Raw genomic sequence first — 20955 nt, forward strand, 5'->3', positions numbered from 1 at the left:
ATAGTTTTTCTTTTTCAATCGTCGCAACTGTGTGGTTTTGTGTATTTTTGATATTTTGGAGCCCCCTGCAGTTAAGTTTGTGCAATTCACAGTGGTAAATATCGCTGTCGTAATTACTGTGATTTAACAAAATATAGTAATTTAAATAGAAAATAAATACACATATTTAAAAGTATTCAAGTCAGGTCAAACGTAAAATAATAAAATAACAAATGAATACAAATGCACATTTACAATTGTCACCGCCACAAGAAAGCACACTGGAATATTTAGTAAAGTCGTTTTATTACTACAATAAGCCATCTCAAAAGATAAATATAGTGTGCTTAATTTCTTCTGCGCATATGCATACCTGACCGTAACCAAATAATACGTTATATTTATACACTATTTAATATATAATATTAAATATATTTAATATTTATTATTTTCTGGGAGTTTTTCCTTCTTCCGCTACTACTTGTTAATGTTGAGAAAAGTATTCGACTTCTAAAAGATGTGTGTATAGCGTTGTCGTGGCCGAGTGGTTAAGGCGATGGACTAGAAATCCATTGGGGTCTCCCCGCGCAGGTTCGAATCCTGCCGACAACGAATCATTTTCCGTTTTGGATCTTACTCCAATCAGCAAACCGGAAGCGTTAGGTCAGCTTCCAGAGCACGACTATCTTGTTTAACAGTGCAGTAAAGTGAATTTTGTAGAATTCGATTAGTTATATTACGCATTTGGATAGCAAAGAAATGATCCACGCGTTTCTATGGTAACAAACGTGGCGTTCTCCAGCGGATAATCATGGCGGATGATCTGGATGATTTACTTGATGAAGTCGAATCAAAGTTTTGTTGCAGCACGTCTGCGTCCAAACAACCAACAACCGCTTTTAAACAAACGGACCAAAAATGTGTGAACCCCGATGACAAGAAACAGTCAAGGTAACGTAATTTAGTACGCTAGCGAGATTAGCACCCGAGCTAACCTAGCTACAAACTACTGCAGATAATAGACAACTAAACCCTTTATGTTTACAGTGGCATACAGCAGCACACTTTTGATACAAATAATGTGTTACCAGTCTGACTGAAATGCTGAAAAGGTTCACCACGAGACTAACAACACGATAATGTATAGCTACATAATCTCCAAGACCTGAACAAAACCAGATTCTTCCAAGACAACACCATAACGTTTCGACTTATTTTCACGGTTTCCAGAAAACAAGGATACAAAAAAGCTCGACATGACAATGATGATATTGACGCTATGCTGCAGGAAATACTGGATGATGATTATCAGCCCACCAGCACTCATGTAAGTCAAATAACTGGACAAAACCTTGTTATGATCAGTGAACAAAGCAAACATACTTTTTCCAGTTTAATATTGCCAGTTGTTTACAGTGCATGTCAAGCATCTGTAAAAATCTCTCATGAACAGGAATCCACTGCAGCAAAAACTTCCACAAGTGATGCATCTCAGACAACGTCCAAGAAGTAAGTTTATAGTTTTCATAAACATTCAAATGTAGAAGTTTTACAGGAGAAATTGAGCCTTTCAAACATGGAACAGCTAGATTCAAGGTGTGTTGTTACTGATTAACGTTCACGTTTTTCCTCAAACAGATGTTGTCCTGTGTTTCTTGGTGGAAGTTCTGTACCACACGGTATTGGAACCAGTGTTTCACAAAGGTGAAAATTACATCAGAATTAGATCTTGCATGGACTTGAAGGCCACATACATAATTTTAATCATTTTCTAATGAGCTCAATATTAACAACTACTATCACAATACATATTTTCCCCATTGAGATTGTACATTAGATTTGCATAGGCATGTGCAAATGTATTCTGACTGTGGTCTGTAACAAGAATTGTTTTGTTTTTGAAGGGCCTGCAACCGTTTAAGATGTACATCTTGCGATTTCAGTGTAATCATGTTTGAGGATCAGGAATGGGATGACTCCTGTGACTATTTATTTTTCAGGTAAGGTATCAGGAGGCAACATCTTTTGATCAGGAGGGGGCAGCATTGATCCATGTGTCCCACTGTTGCAGGCGCAGCAGTTTGTTCATTCATTATCAATTCATTAGACTGCCACAGGCAGGCTTGTTTTTGCACAGCACCAGCATGTCAGTTAATGAGGTCTTTGTTGAAGTCATCATGTTGCCCTCTTAAAAATAAGCTTTATTAAATTTGCACATGCTGATAAAGGACAAGCGTTCAACAACGCAACACGCCACCTTTTTAGCACGAACCCTTTTTTCCTCCGGGCTGCGTCATTTCCGTATTATCTTCAGCGCAGTGTCTTGCAGCGTCTCACTCAACTTTTGCATCAAACAGATAGTGAATCATTCGCACCATGTCTTTTATGTTGTTATCTTCCATATTTAGGCCATGATGCACTTTGCTGCGTGCTCAGACACAGCCGAGCTCTTAAGTTGAAGGGTCTTTGTGTTTTAATGATGTTCAAGCTTGCAACTTTAATTAGGAGAGAATGTGGTTGGAATTATTCAATGAACCTTTAGAAACTTGAACTTGAGGATTCCCTTTTAAACAGGTGATAAATCAGCTCAAAGAAACCATCTTTTCAGTATTGTAGCTGCATATATTGCTTACATTACTTGCTGTAGTTTAAAGTACAAGATATAATAGCACAGAAAGAAACCTTTATACTTCTGAAATATGAATACTTTATGGTTGATTGTCCATATCTTTCTTTCCATATCTTTTATTGTCCATATGTTTGTACTTTCTGTACTGGAAGCTCATAACACCAAGACAAATTCCTTGTGTGTGCAAACACACTTGGCAATAAAGCTCTTTCTGATTCTGATTCTGATATCTGGAGTTTTTAACAACTTAGACTTAAAAATTCCAAAGACATTTGGTTAGCTCGAAAATTTGAACTCTGTAATGCTGTTTTGAACCATGTGATCATAATGTCTTCAAATAATTGGTTCTTGCATTTAAGATTCAGATTTGTTGTTGTGGTAAAAATAAATAAAATATATAATAATAATAAATCCTTCAAATGTAAATAAAATGGTCCTTAAAATAGACTTCCATTTTTTTGTGCAAAATATAAACTTCATATAATATTATTATTAGGATACTTGGGTGAAATGGGACCACAGTTGTATTATGTGCATTGGGGTTTCATACTAATGGTTCTTGTATTAAAATCCAGACTTGTTGTGAAAAAAACAAAATCCAAGAAATCTATTTACACAAAAAAACGAATTCTATTTGGTCCTTAAAATAGGGCAGAAATGTGCTTTTTATTGTGGAAGAAATTCTAAATTACATCTAAATCTTAAAAAAAAAAAATCTAAATTAAAAATTGTCCTTAAAAAAGCCTTCCATCGTCGGTGCAAAATATAAACAATATTTGTTATATTTATTTTCATTTATATTATTATATTTTATATAATATATTACAATATTATTATTATTATTATTGTTGTTGTTAGGGTGAAATGAGTCCAGGGTATCCAGAGGACTTTTGAACTTTCTTATGTTTGCTCGTTGACCACATCCAGCACCAGTTTGACATTTTGAGAGAAGCAGACCCACACACAAGATAATATGTTTTGCAGTTTGTTCTATAAACGGGTTGTAATATACTGAAAAAATCTGTGAACTACAAGTACAGAAATATTTTCAGATTCTCACAAAGCTTCTCTTCTGTCCCCTGCTTTAGGAATAACATGCCGGACCATCACAAACTAAAAGCCAAACTGAGAAGGAAAAAGGGTGGCCGTGCGTACGCCTGTCAATGTAGCTGGCACTCAGCCGTGTCGCTCTCTGACCTGAGGGAACAACAGCAGCTAAAGTGGTTTTGTGGCAAACACAAAGTATGAGCACGAGTCTGAAATCTTATCAGAGTCCACTAGCAAGTGTTGCATGCTCTCCTCCTCGCAAAAGAGAATGTTGGTTATTTTCAAAATTTGCTTTGTGCAGTTTGTGGGGCTGAATAACAAAGAGTTTTTGTGTGAAGTAGTTGAGTCTCTTTGTCAACACTGCATTCTCCCTTAGAATGATGAAGCACTGTGGCTGGTGTATATTATGTAGACTCTATTATTTTGAATAATGAAAGGCTGTAACATATTCAAATATTCTAAAAACACATGCACATTTTTAGACATTTTGCACCGTTGGAAATAAAAAAAGAATGAGATTGGATGTTAATAATAGAATGGTTGATTATAGTTTGTTTATTATAAAATAGACAATGTAGTTTGTTTGTTTTTTTCTGTTCTTCCAGAAAATTCCTTAAGAAACACTCAGGTATTGCAAGGGCCCATCTGTGTTACATTCCTTGGTTTTCAGGGATGTGTTGTTGTGAATTGTCTGTCCTAAAGAATAAATGCACATCATTGTCCACAGAATAAATGGAATCAAGAATTAAAAGAATCAATTGTGTTTTTGAAGGTTTTACCTGCTCTTGCAGTTGTCATGTTGATTTCACCAGGCAGCTTCTTCATAGTCGCTATCTGAAGAATGGTCCTCCCTATCATTTTTAGGTGGTACATTAACGTACGATGCCTCTGATGCTGTGCTGCTGTTATCTGTTTCTAAAATAAAATAAAAAAAAATTAAATTAGTGTTTTGTTTTACTTGAAAACTTATACTGCTTGCTTTAAAGTTTAGGTTTGCTGTACAAAAGATCCAGGTTCAAAGGAGTCTGGGGATTTCAGAAAGGAAGCTCTCTGAGCGGAGAAGTACTGTCACATGGTTAAGTGCAAGAGGTACCTTGACTGAGGTTTCTAGGTTCATGATGGTCCCCGTAACTGTCAGTACTTTCTGTCATCTGTGCAATGTGGGGATTCTGAAAAGACATCTCAGGAAGTGATGGGCTTTCCTCGCCTTCCAAAAACAAGAGAGACAAATTTTAGTTACATGTTTTTAGATATTTCATCAAAAATACAATAAGAACAGTAATATTGTGAAATATTACAATTAAAAAAAAAAAAACTTTTATTTGAATACATTTAAATTTTAATTCACTCTGTTAAGCTCATTTGCTGCATTTTTGGAAAACAATGCATATTCTTTTATTTTTTTCAGCACTTATTTTAATCAGAAATATTTTGTGCCATATGTTTTTACTGTCGCAATAAATGAGTTGCAGCATTACTGCAGAATAAAATGTACGGTGACTCATTGCTGCCACACATATTATTGTTTCCACTCAATTATGTTGTAATGATGAGATGTTATATCATTAAAATTACATTTTCTTGTAATACCGACATGTCATAAAAACTACATAATTTTTCGTTAAAACTTAATTTTTTCGCATTATAACGACATATGTCATAAAAATACGGTGACACATTGCTGCCATACACATATTATTTAATTCCATTCAAGTAAATTGTAATAACTAGATATGTTGTTTTAATGGCATCTTTTCTTATAATAATGTGATGTTTTAACGACATTTTTCTCGTCAAAACGATATTATATATATATATATATATATATATATATATATATATAGCTTTGTTTTTCTGTTTCTTAAAACAAAATAATAGTAATAACAAAATTAAACCGTTAAAAACATTATCTTTATGACATGTCATTACGAGAAAAAATTTAGTTTTAATAAGATAATTATGTTGTTTTAAAGACATATCTCATTATTATGAGACAGGATGTCGTTTTAAATGGGATGTCTCGTTATTACGAGAAAAGATGTCCTTAACACGGCATAACATCTCATTATTACGACAAAATTGAGTGCAAAAAAATGTGTGGAAGCAATGCGTCACCGTAAAAATTAAATTAAAAACATCTTACTGAACCCAAACTTTAGTAGTGCAGTAGTGTCATTTAAACCTGGAAATATTGAAAAATGTATTTAAAACAAACAAACATACGGAGCCCCTTAGAGCTCATGGTGGTGGAAAGATTTTCGCAAAGCAAACATCTTTGCAAGAGAACGCAAAAGATTTGAAAAAGATTTTTTCCTCCCACCCCGAAATCTTTCCACCACCATGAGCTCTTAGGGTCTCCGTAGAAACATTACAACAAAACGAAGAAGCAATATTAAAGATTCCGCACCATTACTGGGTCACTAATCAAACTTTGAAATTTTTAATTAAACTTCTCAAATTGTTTTGCTGGTGATATAATTCTAATGAAATATTAGCATTAAATTAGGAAAATGCACTTGTGGTCTTATAAAAGATCAAATGTTTCATTCATACCATAATAAGGAAAGCCATTTTCATCAATCTCTGTGTTCTGATAACACTCTTCTGATGAAGAACTGTCTGAATCATTCCCACCTGCCAAGCACAGAAGAATTCACACATATCCCTATCAAAATACATGGTTGTCGATATCGTCACTGTGTTAAATCAAATAGGTACCTTGACTGTGGGCGAAAGGTACATGGGAGCCACTGTAACCAGCAGTGTTTCCTGTCATCTGAGTGCTGTGGGGTGTCTGTAGTGACTTCTCAGGAAGTGATGGGCTTTCCTCGTCTTCTAGAGAAAACAGATACATGAGATTTACCTGACAGAATGAATCCTAAGAATGCTCAGTGAAAATACCCTTCAAGCCTCAATATTACATGCTTTATGTGAACCTACCACACTGGAGACTGTTGTCCATGTCGATCTCTGTGTTTTGATAGCACTCGCCAGAAGATGTGCTGTCTGAATCATCCACATCCACCGCTGAAGTAAAAAGAATTCATAAATATTAAATTTATTTCCTTATACTGTTTAATCTTAAAGGTGGAAGAAGTTTTTACAATCTGGGATTTCATCAAGAGTTTTACATCAGAGCTTTACCTTTACTGTCAGGCTTTGGCAAGTGATGGTCACCGTAAGACAAGGGTGCTAATGGTGACTTTTCATGCAATAATGGGCTTTCCTCACCTTCATTAGAGAAAAAAAGATGAATTATTAGTGGATACACCAGACATGTTCTCTCTAGATTAAATGAATTAAATTAACACAGTGTATAATTTATTTTTACATACGTGACATGAAATTGTTGTCTGTGTCAATCTCTGTGTTTTGATAGCACTCTCCAGAAGATGTACTGCTTGAATCATTCACATCCACCGCTGAAGAAAAAAGAGAATTCATAAATCTGAAATGTATTTCCCTACTACAAGATACTGTTTTTTTGATACCTTTTTTTAAAATATTTTAAAGCTCAAATTGAATACTTTTCCCCCTGGTTTCACAGACAAGGCTTAAGCCTAGTCCCGGACTAAAATTTAAGTCTGAGCTGTTTTAATTGAAAGAAACTTGTACTGATTGATCTTGATTGATTGTCAGTGCCCTTGTTTTGTCTCAAGATGCACACCATTAATGTTTTTTTTCTAAGGCATGTTTATATAAATTACTCTAAAATCCTAATTGAACTATGGCATAGTCCTGGCTTAAATTTATCCCTGTCTGTGAAACTGGACCATTAAGACCTGTGCAAATAAAATTAATACCATTTAAGCTGGATAGGGCAATATCTATGCTAACATATTAAACTGTAAAATGACCATAAAAAGCATGATTTACAGTTTTATTAAATGATAAACTTCACATTTTAGCCTTTAAACCATTTTTTAAGGAAATGGATGACAAAGTATCAACTATTATATTAATTTAAACAATTATCAAGCAATTATTGTATTAATTAAATAACAAATATATTTTACTCTTTTAATTGTTTAGATTGTTTTTTGTTGATCCACCAGTTCACATTTACAACTCCGCTTGTCTGCAGCATAAAAAAAAAAATTCCCATTGGTCTGAACAAAAACAACAACCTGCTTATTGAAAATGCTAATTCTTTCTCTGCCAGCAGGTGGCACTTTCGGAACGGCAGAAATATCGCGTTTTTCCTGGTAACGGCAGTACACAAAGCAGCGCAGCACCTGACTTTGAAACATGCAGCGATCATATTTATTCAATGAAATCATAGTCTTTTTAAGTTTATTCATCACATGAAGAAATAGCGTAATTATTGTCTTTCTGTCCCCAAATTTAAGACTTCTTGAAATCATAATTAAGAATTTATTGTAACATTTAACACTTTTTATAGCTCTAAATTTGATAAAACTAAATTTAACACTTTTTAAGGACCCGCGGAATCCCTGAGGTGGAAGATGTTTTTACAATCTGGGATTTCATCAAGAGTTTTACATCAGTGCTTTACCTTGACTGTCAGGGTTTGATAAGTGATGGTCACCGTAAGACAAGGGTGCAAATGGTGATGGTGACTTTTCACGCAATGATGGCCTTTCCTCACCTTCATTAGAGGAAAAAATATCAAATATAAGTAGATACACCTGTACATGTTCTCTCTGTATTAATCAAATTAATCCAATCCATACGTGGCATGAAATTGTTGTCTGTGTAAGTCTCTGTGTATTGATAGAACTCTCCAGAAGATGTACTGCTTGAATCATTCACATCTACTCCTAGAGGCAAAAGAGGGTTCATACATCTGGATTTCATTTCCTTACTAAAAATGCTATTTCTTACAGGAACAAATATAAAAAATCTGATGTTTCATCGGTGCTAAATCAGCGCTTTACCTTTATTGTCAGTTCCAGGTATGCGATGGTCACCATAAGACAAGAGTGTCAGTGGTAACTTTTCTTGAAGTGCTTCATAAGGGGAAAATGTTAAAACATTAGTATTTATTAAATATTCACATTAACAATAAAAGTATTTGGTAACACTTTACAATAAGGTTCCATTTGCTAACATTAGTAACTAACAATGAAAAATATGTTTAAAGCATGTATTAATCTTAGTTCATGTTAATGTCAGCATTTAAAAACAAAAAACTTATCAAGCCCTAACATTTTGACTGGTAGTGCATGACATTTTGCTCCATTTTCTCTCTATTGTCTCTTCACATTCAAAACAGCTTTAAACTTTCATAAGGAAGATGTCAGAAGCTGAATACTTGTGTGCTCAACCATTGGTGTGTCTGAAAGCTGTCTCTAATGTTAGATGAGTTTCAATTTTTATTTGAAGTATAAAAGGAAAATGTATACATTTCCAGTGTATTTCCTTATTAAGAGTTGAACAAATACAGTCAAATGAAATCTGCGTACATTGCCTGTTGGTGTCAGGAGCACCAAAAGACAGTGTCAGTGGGGGTTTATCACCTTCATAACAAAGAAACAAAATAATATATCATTGGATTTTTTGATTTAAACGATCAAAAGGCAAGTGTAAAATTTCCCATGAATTTGACTATGATTTATTTGTGCATACCTGACTTTTGGAAGGTGTCCATGTTGATTTCCACATTGTGTACACGTCTTTCTCTAGAGCATGTGCTGTCTACATCATTCACATCTCCTGCTTGACAGAATTCATACATTTTAATTGTGGTTGCTCACAAGTCACTGTTTATCATTCAATGCACAGCCGTGACTTCTTAACAAGAATATATGATATGTGCATAATGTTAAAACAGAGAAACTAGTGGATTAGTTTTATCTGTACACTACTTGTCAAAAGTTTGAAGCCAATAAGATATTTTTTTATTCAGCAAGGATGCGTAAAATTAATCTAAAGTTAAAGTAAAAACTTTTATGAAATTGTGCAAAAAATGCATCAGTTTCCACAAAAATATTAAGCAGCACAACTGTATTTACTACTACTAATAAGAAATGTTTCCTGAGCATCCTGAACACTGGCGTAATGATGATCAATTCAGCTTTGTCAATACAGAAACAATTTACATGTTAAAATATGTTAAAATAGAAAACAGTTATTTAAAATTGCAATGATTTCACAATATTGCATTTTGGATCAAAGAAATACAGTCTTTTTGTTTTTAATTAAAAAACAAAAACCTTATCAAGCCCTAATATTTTGAATGGTAGTGCATGACATTCAGAGGTGAGTAGTAACGAGTTACATTTACTTCGTTACATTTACTTGAGTAGGCTACATTTTTTGGGTAACTAATACTTTTAGAGTATATTTTAAAATGGGTACTTTTACTCTTACTCAGGTATATTTTTAGAGAAAAAACGGTACTTTTACTTCGTTACTGTGGGCGACTGTCCTCTCGTTACTGTATCTTAATGCAATACAAGTTAAAAATGCTTAAGTTTATTCCAAACGCGCCGTCTACTTTTCTCTGGGCAATGAACGATGCCCATTCGCGAATGATTCATTCTTTTGAGTCGATTCTGTTTTAAAGGCTTTACCAAACCAGTTGGCAAACCAGTGAATCGGTTCGCGAATCAGTTTGAATGATTCGTTCAATTCCCTGCCGCACGCGTTGAGTCTCTGAAGCGATTCTCACTCAGATAGAGAGTTTAAGAACATCAAGAGCGATGAAGACGTGGCTTTGGATCTACAGTCAGTTGAAAACAAATCTGCAACAAAGGCTTGTTTGCTAGAGCTATATGAAGATCTTTTATTAGATGAACACCGCATGTGCTGTCTACTGTTCCACAGGTATAGGCCACGATACCACTATGACATTACCAGTTTGTTGTACATGTACCTTTCATTAAATACAATGTATAATTTATACATTAAATAAGCTGTCACAGAGTATGAAATGAACACCCGCGGAACCCGCGTTAGCTCTGCGCAGCGGCGCGCGGCCTAGCTGTTCTAGACACAATTAATATTCATATTTTTACAATATTTACTCTTGCAAAAATATAGGCTACATTTGTTTACATTTTGCGGAACAGAAGATCCGTCAATATGCATTTGTTTCGTTATGTTCAGAGCAGTCATGTGAGGCGTTTTCAGAGGTTTCAGTGTCAGAGGTTATAGGATAATACATAATTAATTTACTTTAAAATATAATTTAATTCAGTGATGCAAATCAGAATTTTCATCAGCTGTTACTCCAGTTTTCGGAGTCATATGATCCTTCAGAAATCATTATAATATATCGATTTATTACCAGTGTTGGAAACAGTTTTGCTGCTTAATATTTTTTGGAACCTGTGACATTTTGTTCAGGATTCTTTGATGAATAGAAAGCTAAAAAGAGCAGCACTGATAATAAATCAACATGATTATGTGACTCTGAAGACTGGGGTAAAGGCTGATGAAAATTCTGATTTGCATCACTGAAATAAATTACATAAAAAAAAAAAAAAATATATATATATATATATATATAGCTATATATATATATATATTTTGAACGGCAGTGTGTGTGTGTGTGTGTGTGTGTGTGTGTGTATACACATACACATTACATAAATGTAATCTATATATCTAAATAAAAATAGACTATATTCAGTACCTATATGATCCAAAGTAACTAGTAACTAACTGGAGTAGTTTTTTTATCCGATACTTTTTTACTCTTACTCAAGTAACTATTCAGACTATTACTTTTACTTTTACTTGAGTAAATATTTCTAGAAGTACTTTTACTTTTACTTGAGTACAGTTTTTGGGTACTCTACCCACCTCTGATGACATTTTGCTCCATTTTCTCTCTATTGTCTCTTCACATTCAAAACAGCTTTAAACTTTCATAAGGAAGATGTCAGAAGCTGAATACTTGTGTGCTCAACCATTGGTGTGTCTGAAAGCTCTCTCTAATGTTAGATGAGTTTCAATTTAATTTGAAGTATAAAAGGAAACTATTTTCCTCCACCGACACTCACTGGCTCTGTTTTATGTAAAAATGGCTTATGCAATTAAACCAGTAATATCTGGTTCTGTGTAAAACGACTTTCTCTGATGTGTGTAATTTTAGAACTGATGATATGTATTTTAGCTGATATTTGTGGTCATCTGCAATAGATGTGTTGTCTGCTAAAACCAGCATACTTGATGAGTTTAGAGGCAGTCTTCGCGGTCGATCGCTGTTGTGATGTTCATAGTCTGAATCAGTGGAGCTGTCAGAGTTATGAGTGGGTCGATTTGTTCTCTTGCTAAATCTGCGGCCATAGTTTGAGCTCGCTCTCGGGCCAAAACTTTCTGAGGAGTGAAAAACATTGATCATTACAGAAATGACAAAACAGAACATCACTAAAGTTATACAAGACACATTTTTATTTACACACTTTTTCATTATAATTACAGTCCCAGTTTATTAAAATTGAATCACTTATTTAAATAAAATTATGTAGTATAATTATAGTATTCATTTGTATTAACACTATTCATAATAATAACAGATTAAATTCACATTCTGTGAAAAAACTAAACAATATGGGTTAAAATTACATACAACAGTAGACCATACTTTAAGAATATTTATCATATATAATAAATACTAAAAATAAATAATCAGTGAGGACATAAAATATAGAAAATAAACACAATAGCAATACAAACCATACTGATACTCCCTAGCAGTGTGGACAGATTGTGGGTTGTAGACTCCTATCTGTGCATTGGACTCATTCTCCAGGCTTGTGTGAGAATTACGGTGTTGTTGGTGAATCACACATTCTGTTGGTGGAGAGGACAAAAACAAATGACTTAAACTTCCCAATGCAGCACTAAGCCGTTGCCTTAAGCTTTTGTATTGTCCAATTAACTAAAATCAAAAGAATGAGTTAATAGTCCACAAAAGGTTTGACGCTCTTCGTGTTCTATAAAAAAAGAATTTCCTGTTATTTGAATGGAAAGCACTGAATGCACACAGAAATTGGCCAAGAAGTCAGCGAATTCCTTTGAAGATCATAACAATACAGTATTAAGGCATCAGTGTTGTATTTGTACGCATAGATGCTCTCAGAGTTAGACAATGATAAAAAATAACTATAAGTCTGTTTGTTGTAGCTCAGCTCTACTTGCTCAGTTTTTTTTTATTTAGTTCTAAGAAAATGTGTTATTTATTTTCTGATGCCACTTTTTATGTGAGTAAAGTACGGTGGCTGAGAGAGCTCAATGTGCTGCAAACAGAAAAAATGCCTGCAAATTAAGAAAGCAACTCCATCAATTTGACAATACACGCGCTACAAATGCTCACAACACAAACAAATAAAGAAACACGCTGCAAATAAAATTCTTTATTTAGTTGTGTTGTGAGCATTTGCAGCACCTGCTGTCAAACTGATGAAAATGTTTTCTTGATTTGCTGGTGCTTTTTCTATTTGCATGTGTTTTCTGAAGTTGCAGCGCATTGAGTTCTCTCGGCCACCGTAGGTAAAGGGTCTAAAATGGTTTGAATATTTTTTGGTGCCACTGTATTTTCATAGTCAAGTATTTTAGTACAGTGGATAGCATTTACTTTCTAACCCTATTACAATATTGCCACTGTTTCCACTGCTTCAGAAGATATGAGTGAGTAGTGCTTTTACATGTAAAACATGCTTATACTTGCCCTTTGCTCTTTTGAAATGCACATAGGCAGCAGCATTTAAAACAATAACCATAAGCAGAGCAATAGATAAGATGATGCAGCCAATCGCTGCTGCTGAAACACCGCTGCTGCTTTGTGTAGATGGCACTGCAGTTGACACTAAAATAAACAGAGAGGTTTATATTAACAGAAATCATGCCGATTATGTCACTGTTTTAATCATTTATTTTTATTTTTAAACTGAAGGAACTGAAGCATCACCTGGCACCAGAATTGTCAAGTTTAGCTCGGTTGTGCTCCTTGTGGTTATGATCTCAACACTTTCTGTATGAAAGACAGTTAATCCATTTGGATACAAAGGATTCAATGGAATACAAATTACCAAGACCTGTCAGTCTGGATTTCATAAAAAGACACTAATAAGCTCATATATGTGTGCTTTGACATTTCAGAAAGACCCTTGTAAGCATGCCCTACTTTTGTCTTGTTTTTTTTTAGACCAACTGACTAAAAAACTGGAAGACCAACTGACTGGAAATTGTCTCCCACCACCCTAAAAAGTTAATTCTGACCCGCTTTTCGGTGAAATTATGGTAACGTTACACCTCAAGAGGTCACGTACTATGACCTCAAATACACACATGAAATTTGGTTGCTAAGTAATACATTTGGCACAAAACGTTGGTGTCTACAAAGCAAATGTTATGATGCTCCAGTCAACACGAAGTTGAAACTGGCCCTATTTACCGTCATACATATCCTGGTCTTACTGAACTATTCAACAGTGTATGTTATTCCAAACAAAAATGGATAACACTTAATTTTAAGGTGTCCTTGTAACAGTATAATTATGAGTAATATTAATTAACCACATTGCTAACATTACCATACTAGGGTGCATATTACTGGTGCGCACGTGCGCCAAAAATAAAAAATGCGCTGTGTAAGTAAATTCAGACCACTCATTTGCATGAGTTAACAGCTTTTAATCACCCTTTTAGACCGACTCACTGTAATACTGTATAAAATTTCCATGCAAACGTAAAGCAGAAATCTAGGCTATGCACTGCTGTTTTCACATCAAAATGCAAAACGCTTCACTCACTCAGCAGTGCTAAAACCAGCACAGCAACCGGACAAAATAAAAGCTTGCTTATTTTATAAACAATATAAAATAAAAATGTAAATACTAGCATTATATTTTTAAGTGTACTATAAAATAATTGTCATTTTAACACTCACTTTATATTTTAAACTATAATAGTTTTACCATACTCGTTATTATTTTATTAAAATACCAAAAAATGCATTAATACTATTATTCATTGTTTTGTTTTACTAGACTATGTGTAGAATGATTACCAAACTAAATTTACAGGTGCTCTCATGAGAACCATACGTATACAGTGCTTACTATAGGAATAGGGTTAAGATTATGGTTTAATTTGGTTTGGTTAGGTTTAGGCTTAGTTGCATATAATTATGTGCAATTTACCGTTATTACTGTAATAATTAACAAGCACATTTCAAATAAAGTGCTCCTAAAATTTCCTTTGTTATTTTTAATCTAAATATACTAATTTGCTTTCTTTTCTTTTGATATCATTTGGCCATGTAGATGCTTAGATAATATCAAACAACTGATAAAAGCTATTTAATGTTGTTTAAACAAACTTGCATTTGGGTATATCATATCGGGTATATCATATCCGGGCATGTATGTCCACTTTTTACTATCCAATCAATTCCTGATGAGTAAACATTCCCCACTCTATATATTTTTCGATTGAAAATACTGTGAAATACTCTCTGAAATATAGCATATAAGGCAAACTGCAATTCACCTTTGTGTTGAAAAGAGAGGAGTTTTACGATATTTAGCACTTGCCCATTGAGCATACAGAATCAGAATGTGTACAATACCTGAGCACACAACGCCAGCATCTTCCTTATGTCCACAATAGTTGCTGGCAGTGGTGTTGATTGAGCTGCACTCCCATAAGCTGCTCTCAGAGCCATTGCATTTCATTTGGCTGATGTGGATGGTACCTGTTCCAGGCCCAAAAGAGTCCAATCTTATCGCATTTCCACATTCCAGCTGGGTACAAACTATATGTCCACTATTGATGTCAAAATGATCATCACACACTGTTCCCCAATTCCCAGAATGCAGCAGCTCCACCCGACCAGCACAACGATCCTGTCCTCCAACCAATCGGACAGCACTGTGCTCTGGAAGACAGTGGTCAGCCCAGACAAAGCACAATTACAGCAATGAAACAAAAGTAGAACACTTATCAAAAGATCTCTGAGAAGATCTCAGATGACTCACCGCAAATTACTTCAGTCGCATTCATGCAGTCGCCTTTTGCACCCGTAGAGCAGTTGTGCAGTTTTGAGTCTCTCAGGATGCAGTCTGCAAGACAAGTTCCATTGTGCACTGTTGCATTCGTGCTGTGCTTGAAAACACGGCCACAACTTAAACGTTCACAGATTTGGAGAGCAAGCTCGTTCTTTTTCTGAGCATCCAAAAGGTTGAGGGTCACATCGACTGTAGTGTTTTTGTAAAGAGCCCTAGGCACACCAAAGCAGCCTTCGGACAGACTTAGTGTGGAGAGCTCAACTAGATCAGAAAGACAAAAAAAAAAAAAAAATTAAATGATTTCATTGAATCATCTACCTTAACTGTTTCTATCATTCTCATGAATGTATTCACTTTTTTTTTTTACAGCATACTGCGTTGAGTCAGAAAATTTTCCAACATGGCATCCTGGCACTGATCTTATCTGAGTGTTGATTCTGTTCTCAGTGTGTATTTCTAGTACATCAGACACTAGACTTTTATTTAGACCCAAACAACAAAGTGAATATCTAAACCGTGGGGCATTGTTTTGTGTTGCAAAACGTTGTAGCAGTACACTGCAACACAGCCACATCCCGTGAGTCACTTCCTGTGGAAATGTCATATTGTAACATGGAGGACACTGGGGAAAGAACTTTTTTTTTTAGAAAGTTTATGAGATTGCCTCCGCAGTGTGGTTTGAGCTCATGAAGTTCTCCTGATTTATGACTACAGGATGCAGTTTGTGTCTGTATATCATCTGTGGAATTGTGACTCATTCTGAAGGTCTTGCTTTGGGGTGACTTCTCAACAGGGTCAGAGGTCACTGGTCTGATGTTCCACTGTGGTGGTGGTGGTGGTGGTGAAAAACACAACCGTTCAAAAGTTTGGGGTCAGTAGGGTTTATTTTGTTTGTTTGTTTGTTTGTTATTTTTTAAATGAATATTTTAATTCAGTAAGGATGCATTAAATTGATCAAACGTGAAAGTAAAGTCTTTAAAATGGATCCAAATAAATGCTGTTCTTTTGAGCTTTCTATTCATCAAATAATCCTGAAAAAAATGTACCAAGGTTTCCACAAACTGTTTTCAACATTGACAATAGTAAAAATGTTTCATAAGCACAAAATCAGCATGTTAGATTGATTTCTAAAGGATCATGTGACACTGAAGACTGGGTTAATTTAACATCACAGCAGTAAATCACATTTTATAACATTAAAATAGAAAGCATTTATTTTAAATTGTAATTTTACAATATTATTGTTTTGTACTCTTTGTTTTATGCTGAGCATAAAGTACCTCTTTTAAAAACATAAAAAGATTTTACAGACCCCAAACATTTAAATGATAGTGCAGTTGGTGAAGAAGCATGAAAACATGGTATCTAACAGAGCATGAAACCTAAAAAACTAAGTCTTTTTCAACAAACGGTTAGTGGAAGAAAGTGCTTAATTTAACAATCTGGGAAGTGTATACCCTAATTTGTCTCATTTCATTCTAACGCAAAACATCAAATAAGCATCAAAGTGAAATAGACCAAATATGTATAATGAATATGTAAAAAAAAAAATTGCAAGCAAATTAAAATTTTCAATATGATGAAGAAAAATATTAGTTGGATTTTTTTTTAACAACAACTTGAATAACAGGGTTGATGAATGCCATGAACACAGCAATATTTGTACAAATTTGGAAAATGGATTGAGATTATTTAAGCATCTTCCTGTAATGCCGCAGAAAGGCTGTTAAATATTTTTTTATATATAAAATTAAGTTTTCGGTAATATAAATTCATCAGTAATTATAAATTCAAAATTATGACAATGAGCTTAATTGTTGGATACGGTCGAGAGACTCTCCCAAATGAGCGCAAGGATTTTCCTTTCGATCTTCTTAATGTATGATGCCTGTGTGATTGCATACAGCATTTACATCATTAATTCACACAGTGATTAATCATTTTAAAATGGATTCTAGCGTGCAATAAAATGGTGCAATAAAATTGTCTGTGGGGTGGTAGATTGCTCTCACAGTTCTGTGCAATGTTGCGGTGGTCTTGCTGATGTTTTTTCTCTGTTCAGTTTGATGATAGGAGGTTAGTCTCAGCAGGCCTACCTCAAACACAGTTCTCATGCATATTGTTCAACATCATGATTAACTGCTTGATTTTGCAGGCCCCTTTTAAATAAGCTAGCTTTTTTTGATTGTCGTGAGATTGCTGCTAACAGCACCCACTGATAACACTCATGTAGACAAGACACTTTCAAAGGAAGGCATGAGTAGCAGTAACCATTCAACTCACTCTGTTTGTCTGAATGATCAGCATGCTTTTTCACACTCTTGGAAGGCTGGTCATCTGTACCATTGAGCCCTGAAGATGAAAAGAGGAACATCATGAGTTTTGCTGAGAACATGTTGCATGAGGCCAGAAGGCAAAACTCTCATTTCAGTCTGAAGCGTACAGAATGCTTAAACAAACAGTCTTCCAATTTGCTATCAGTCGCCACTGTCTGCAAAGACGATATATGTGATGTGACACTGTTGATCAAGATTCATAAAAAAAGCTGTCTTATAACAACAAAATAACAATGTTCGGCAAAACATCGGTAATGCTCATGTCAGGTTATAAAGTTAATTTTGCTTTGAATTCACATTTGAAGACTTGCCTTGGAAGACTTTGTCAAAACAACATGGAATAGGTTTAAATGGCTAGCAGTATAAAGAGAATGTAGATAAATCTTAATTAAAAGTTTTATACAATATGAATGAGACCGCAAGATGAAATATGTACAAGTTATCTAACAATAACATATAGCAAAGCTGTAGTTATTTATAACTACAGGACTATTTCTTGAAAACCTGCTGTGTTAACGCTAACTAGATAAAAGGGCTGCTGATCTTGTATTTCAACACAGCGTGGTCCTCTAAATTAGTTTCTCCATCTGCCTCACTCAGAGCCGACACTCGGCTCGGCCATTAAAGCGTACTCTAAAAAAGGCACAGTATGAAATTCATTCAGAAACATGATAATTGCATTTGTGAGTAACCATTATGTTCTCACTCGCTTTAGACTTTCTCAGAGAATCTAAAAATATTCATTTTTCTTACAAAAATGGCATATCTATGTCTGCTGTGGTACATAAATTAAAAAAAAAAAAAAATACTCACACAGAATGAAGTAAATTTAAGAAATAATATCGCTATGTATTATTTATGCATTATATGAGCCAAATACATTCCAATTTTAAAAAAGGAAAATTGCTTACAGAAACTTCAGCATAACCTTCTGGGAAATAAACATATAAAATTACATACACAAATGATGTTTTTAGTTTTATAATTAATATTTTAATATTCTTTATAACAATGCATTTGTTGTATTACAAAAGGAGATCATTAATTAAAATGAAAACCAAAAATTTATTTGCAAGAATTGTCTTTATAAGATTTTAAGATTTGCATGATGTAATCTTCCTCAGATTAACAGTTATTTTCTACAGACCAGGTATGTGTACAGTCTTATTCATCAAAACACAATTTGTACGCTCTATTTCTGTGAAGATCTGTGCATTCTTTATAGCAGAACACTGGATAAAAATATAACATTTCACTTATTCTATTACTGAAACATTTTTCTATAAATGTCGAGCCTTGTAAATGCCACCCTCCATGTAGTCTAAAAATGGCTGTTAGGAAAATTCAGCGATAAAATGTTGTTCTTTATTTTTAGCCATCATATGCATTTGACTTATAAATGAGTCATCTTTCTTTATTCAGTCTCCTGTGAAGTTCAGCTTATTATTTACCAATGTGTCATAGTGAATTGAAGTGCATAAACGAATCTCTGGTTGCACTTTGTTCAAACAGCACTTTACAAAAGCGACGTGAGGCATCGCTGAACTTTCTTTTGTCGCTTTTTAAAAAAGCCTTCAGATTGCATTGTGCTGCATTAGTTAAACTGAGCTTTGTTTCAACCACAAAGCGTGTCTTACACCAAGTCTTTTGTTGAAAGTGCACATTTGATTTTCCATCTATGATAGTGATTGTGTCTCTAGAGCTAGTTAGACAGATTGTGCAATACTCTTTGACAATTCTACAACCTCTCTGCTCAAGTATCATCGACTTAATAGAGACACCGCTAGGTCCTTTATTAAATATTAGAATGTTTAAAAAGTGCCCGAATATGGAATATAATATAATCGCATTTGAACTCAAGCTCTCTAGATGAAAGACCCAGTCTGCCTACACAAACCATACACCAGAACCATTTTACCTTGAGACAAGGACAAAGCCTGGAGAACAACACACAGCAGCAGAAGATGCATCTCTCAGTCAGTCAGCCTAACAGCCAAAGCTTTCTGTTCGTCCCTGAAGGAGAGTTACTCTGACTGAAAACCGTGACCCTGCACCTTCAGCATTTGGTGTTTGTGCAGTTGCTGCATGTGGTTTCCACTACGGGGAGAATTTGAGCATCATGCACTCACAAATGCACTGCCTACCACAAATGCACACCCTATGTTGCTACCGTCACAGGTCAAGTGCACATGTTTGCGGTGTATAAGTTTTCACTTCATATTTCATTTCATTTTGGACTGTTTTGAAATGTGTTTTAGAGGCGAATGTAGTTGCTTCGAATCTGGCAAAAGTTTTGCAACCATTTTCATTTCTCATTATAGGCTTTTATTGAGTTTCTTTTAGTAGTTGCACAAATGCTCAAGCATGGCAGAATCGATTAAGAATTCATCATGAAGCCCAATTCATCATTCATCATTCATCATTGGCTTGGCATGCAATTAATGAATTGAAGGGACAATGAATACAGCTGTTTGTAGATAAATTGTCTGTTATTATCTTCTAGCCTAAATGGCAAGTTAAAGAATTCAAAGCAGATTTCTACCCTCTCTACCACTGGCCAGAACTTCAGTTACACCAAAAGCAAGATAGCCATTACCTTATCCTATTGGATTTAAACTGGTGGGTATGGCCCTTTTTTCTGATATGGGAGCAGAGAAAAAGCCAAATGCAGATAATAAAATCCATCAAGCAAAATAAACAGGCTTTTAAAATGGAGGAGAAAAGGCTTACCATATCTTTTGATGTCAACATCAAAGGCCATGTGTCCAATCAAATGGACACATTTGATGTAAGTTTATCTGTCATTTGGTACACCCCAGACAAATTAGGCAGAGATGACAACATGGACAGGTTGCGAAGCATACCTTCATCTTTAAAATCCAAGAATAAAAAAGTGCAAGGTGAAAAGAAAATATGACCAAGACTACATTAAATATGCGTTCACTTGCATTAAAAATAACCAAGTTTGTGCCAACCGCAATGT

At 34.6% G+C, this 20955-nt stretch overlaps 2 protein-coding genes across 8 annotated transcripts; one reads left to right on the forward strand and one right to left on the reverse strand.

Annotated features, from left to right (window-relative positions):
* Positions 1-631: 631 nt before the first annotated feature.
* LOC306887122 (cilia- and flagella-associated protein 418-like) lies at positions 632-4572 on the forward strand. Its single transcript, XM_079444659.1, has 6 exons — positions 632-930; positions 1210-1306; positions 1433-1488; positions 1618-1683; positions 1884-1979; positions 3697-4572. Exons 1-6 carry the CDS (start codon positions 791-793, stop codon positions 3854-3856), a joined length of 615 nt encoding a protein of 204 aa, XP_079300785.1. The 5' UTR covers positions 632-790; the 3' UTR covers positions 3857-4572.
* Positions 4183-20119, reverse strand: LOC306887938 (uncharacterized protein). Of its 7 annotated transcripts, none has more exons than XM_079445996.1 (21): positions 19891-20061; positions 17920-17988; positions 15607-15897; positions 15198-15506; positions 13536-13598; positions 13296-13433; positions 12302-12418; positions 11792-11941; positions 9245-9331; positions 9082-9135; positions 8554-8625; positions 8350-8436; positions 8172-8264; positions 6991-7077; positions 6800-6886; positions 6596-6682; positions 6374-6490; positions 6209-6289; positions 4749-4862; positions 4435-4570; positions 4194-4351 (listed from the first exon to the last, which is right to left on the reverse strand). In XM_079445996.1, exons 1-20 carry the CDS (start codon positions 19940-19942, stop codon positions 4461-4463), a joined length of 2265 nt encoding a protein of 754 aa, XP_079302122.1. In that variant the 5' UTR covers positions 19943-20061; the 3' UTR covers positions 4194-4351; positions 4435-4460. The 7 variants fall into 7 exon arrangements, with proteins under 7 accessions (XP_079302119.1, XP_079302116.1, XP_079302118.1 ...); XM_079445995.1 differs by having other exon boundaries at positions 9245-9334; XM_079445991.1 differs by having other exon boundaries at positions 4198-4351; positions 6374-6487.
* Between the last annotated feature and the right edge of the window lie 836 nt (positions 20120-20955).

The sequence above is a fragment of the Barbus barbus genome (genome assembly GCF_936440315.1).
Source record: "Barbus barbus genome assembly, chromosome: 21".
Classification (NCBI taxonomy): Eukaryota; Metazoa; Chordata; class Actinopteri; order Cypriniformes; family Cyprinidae; genus Barbus; species Barbus barbus.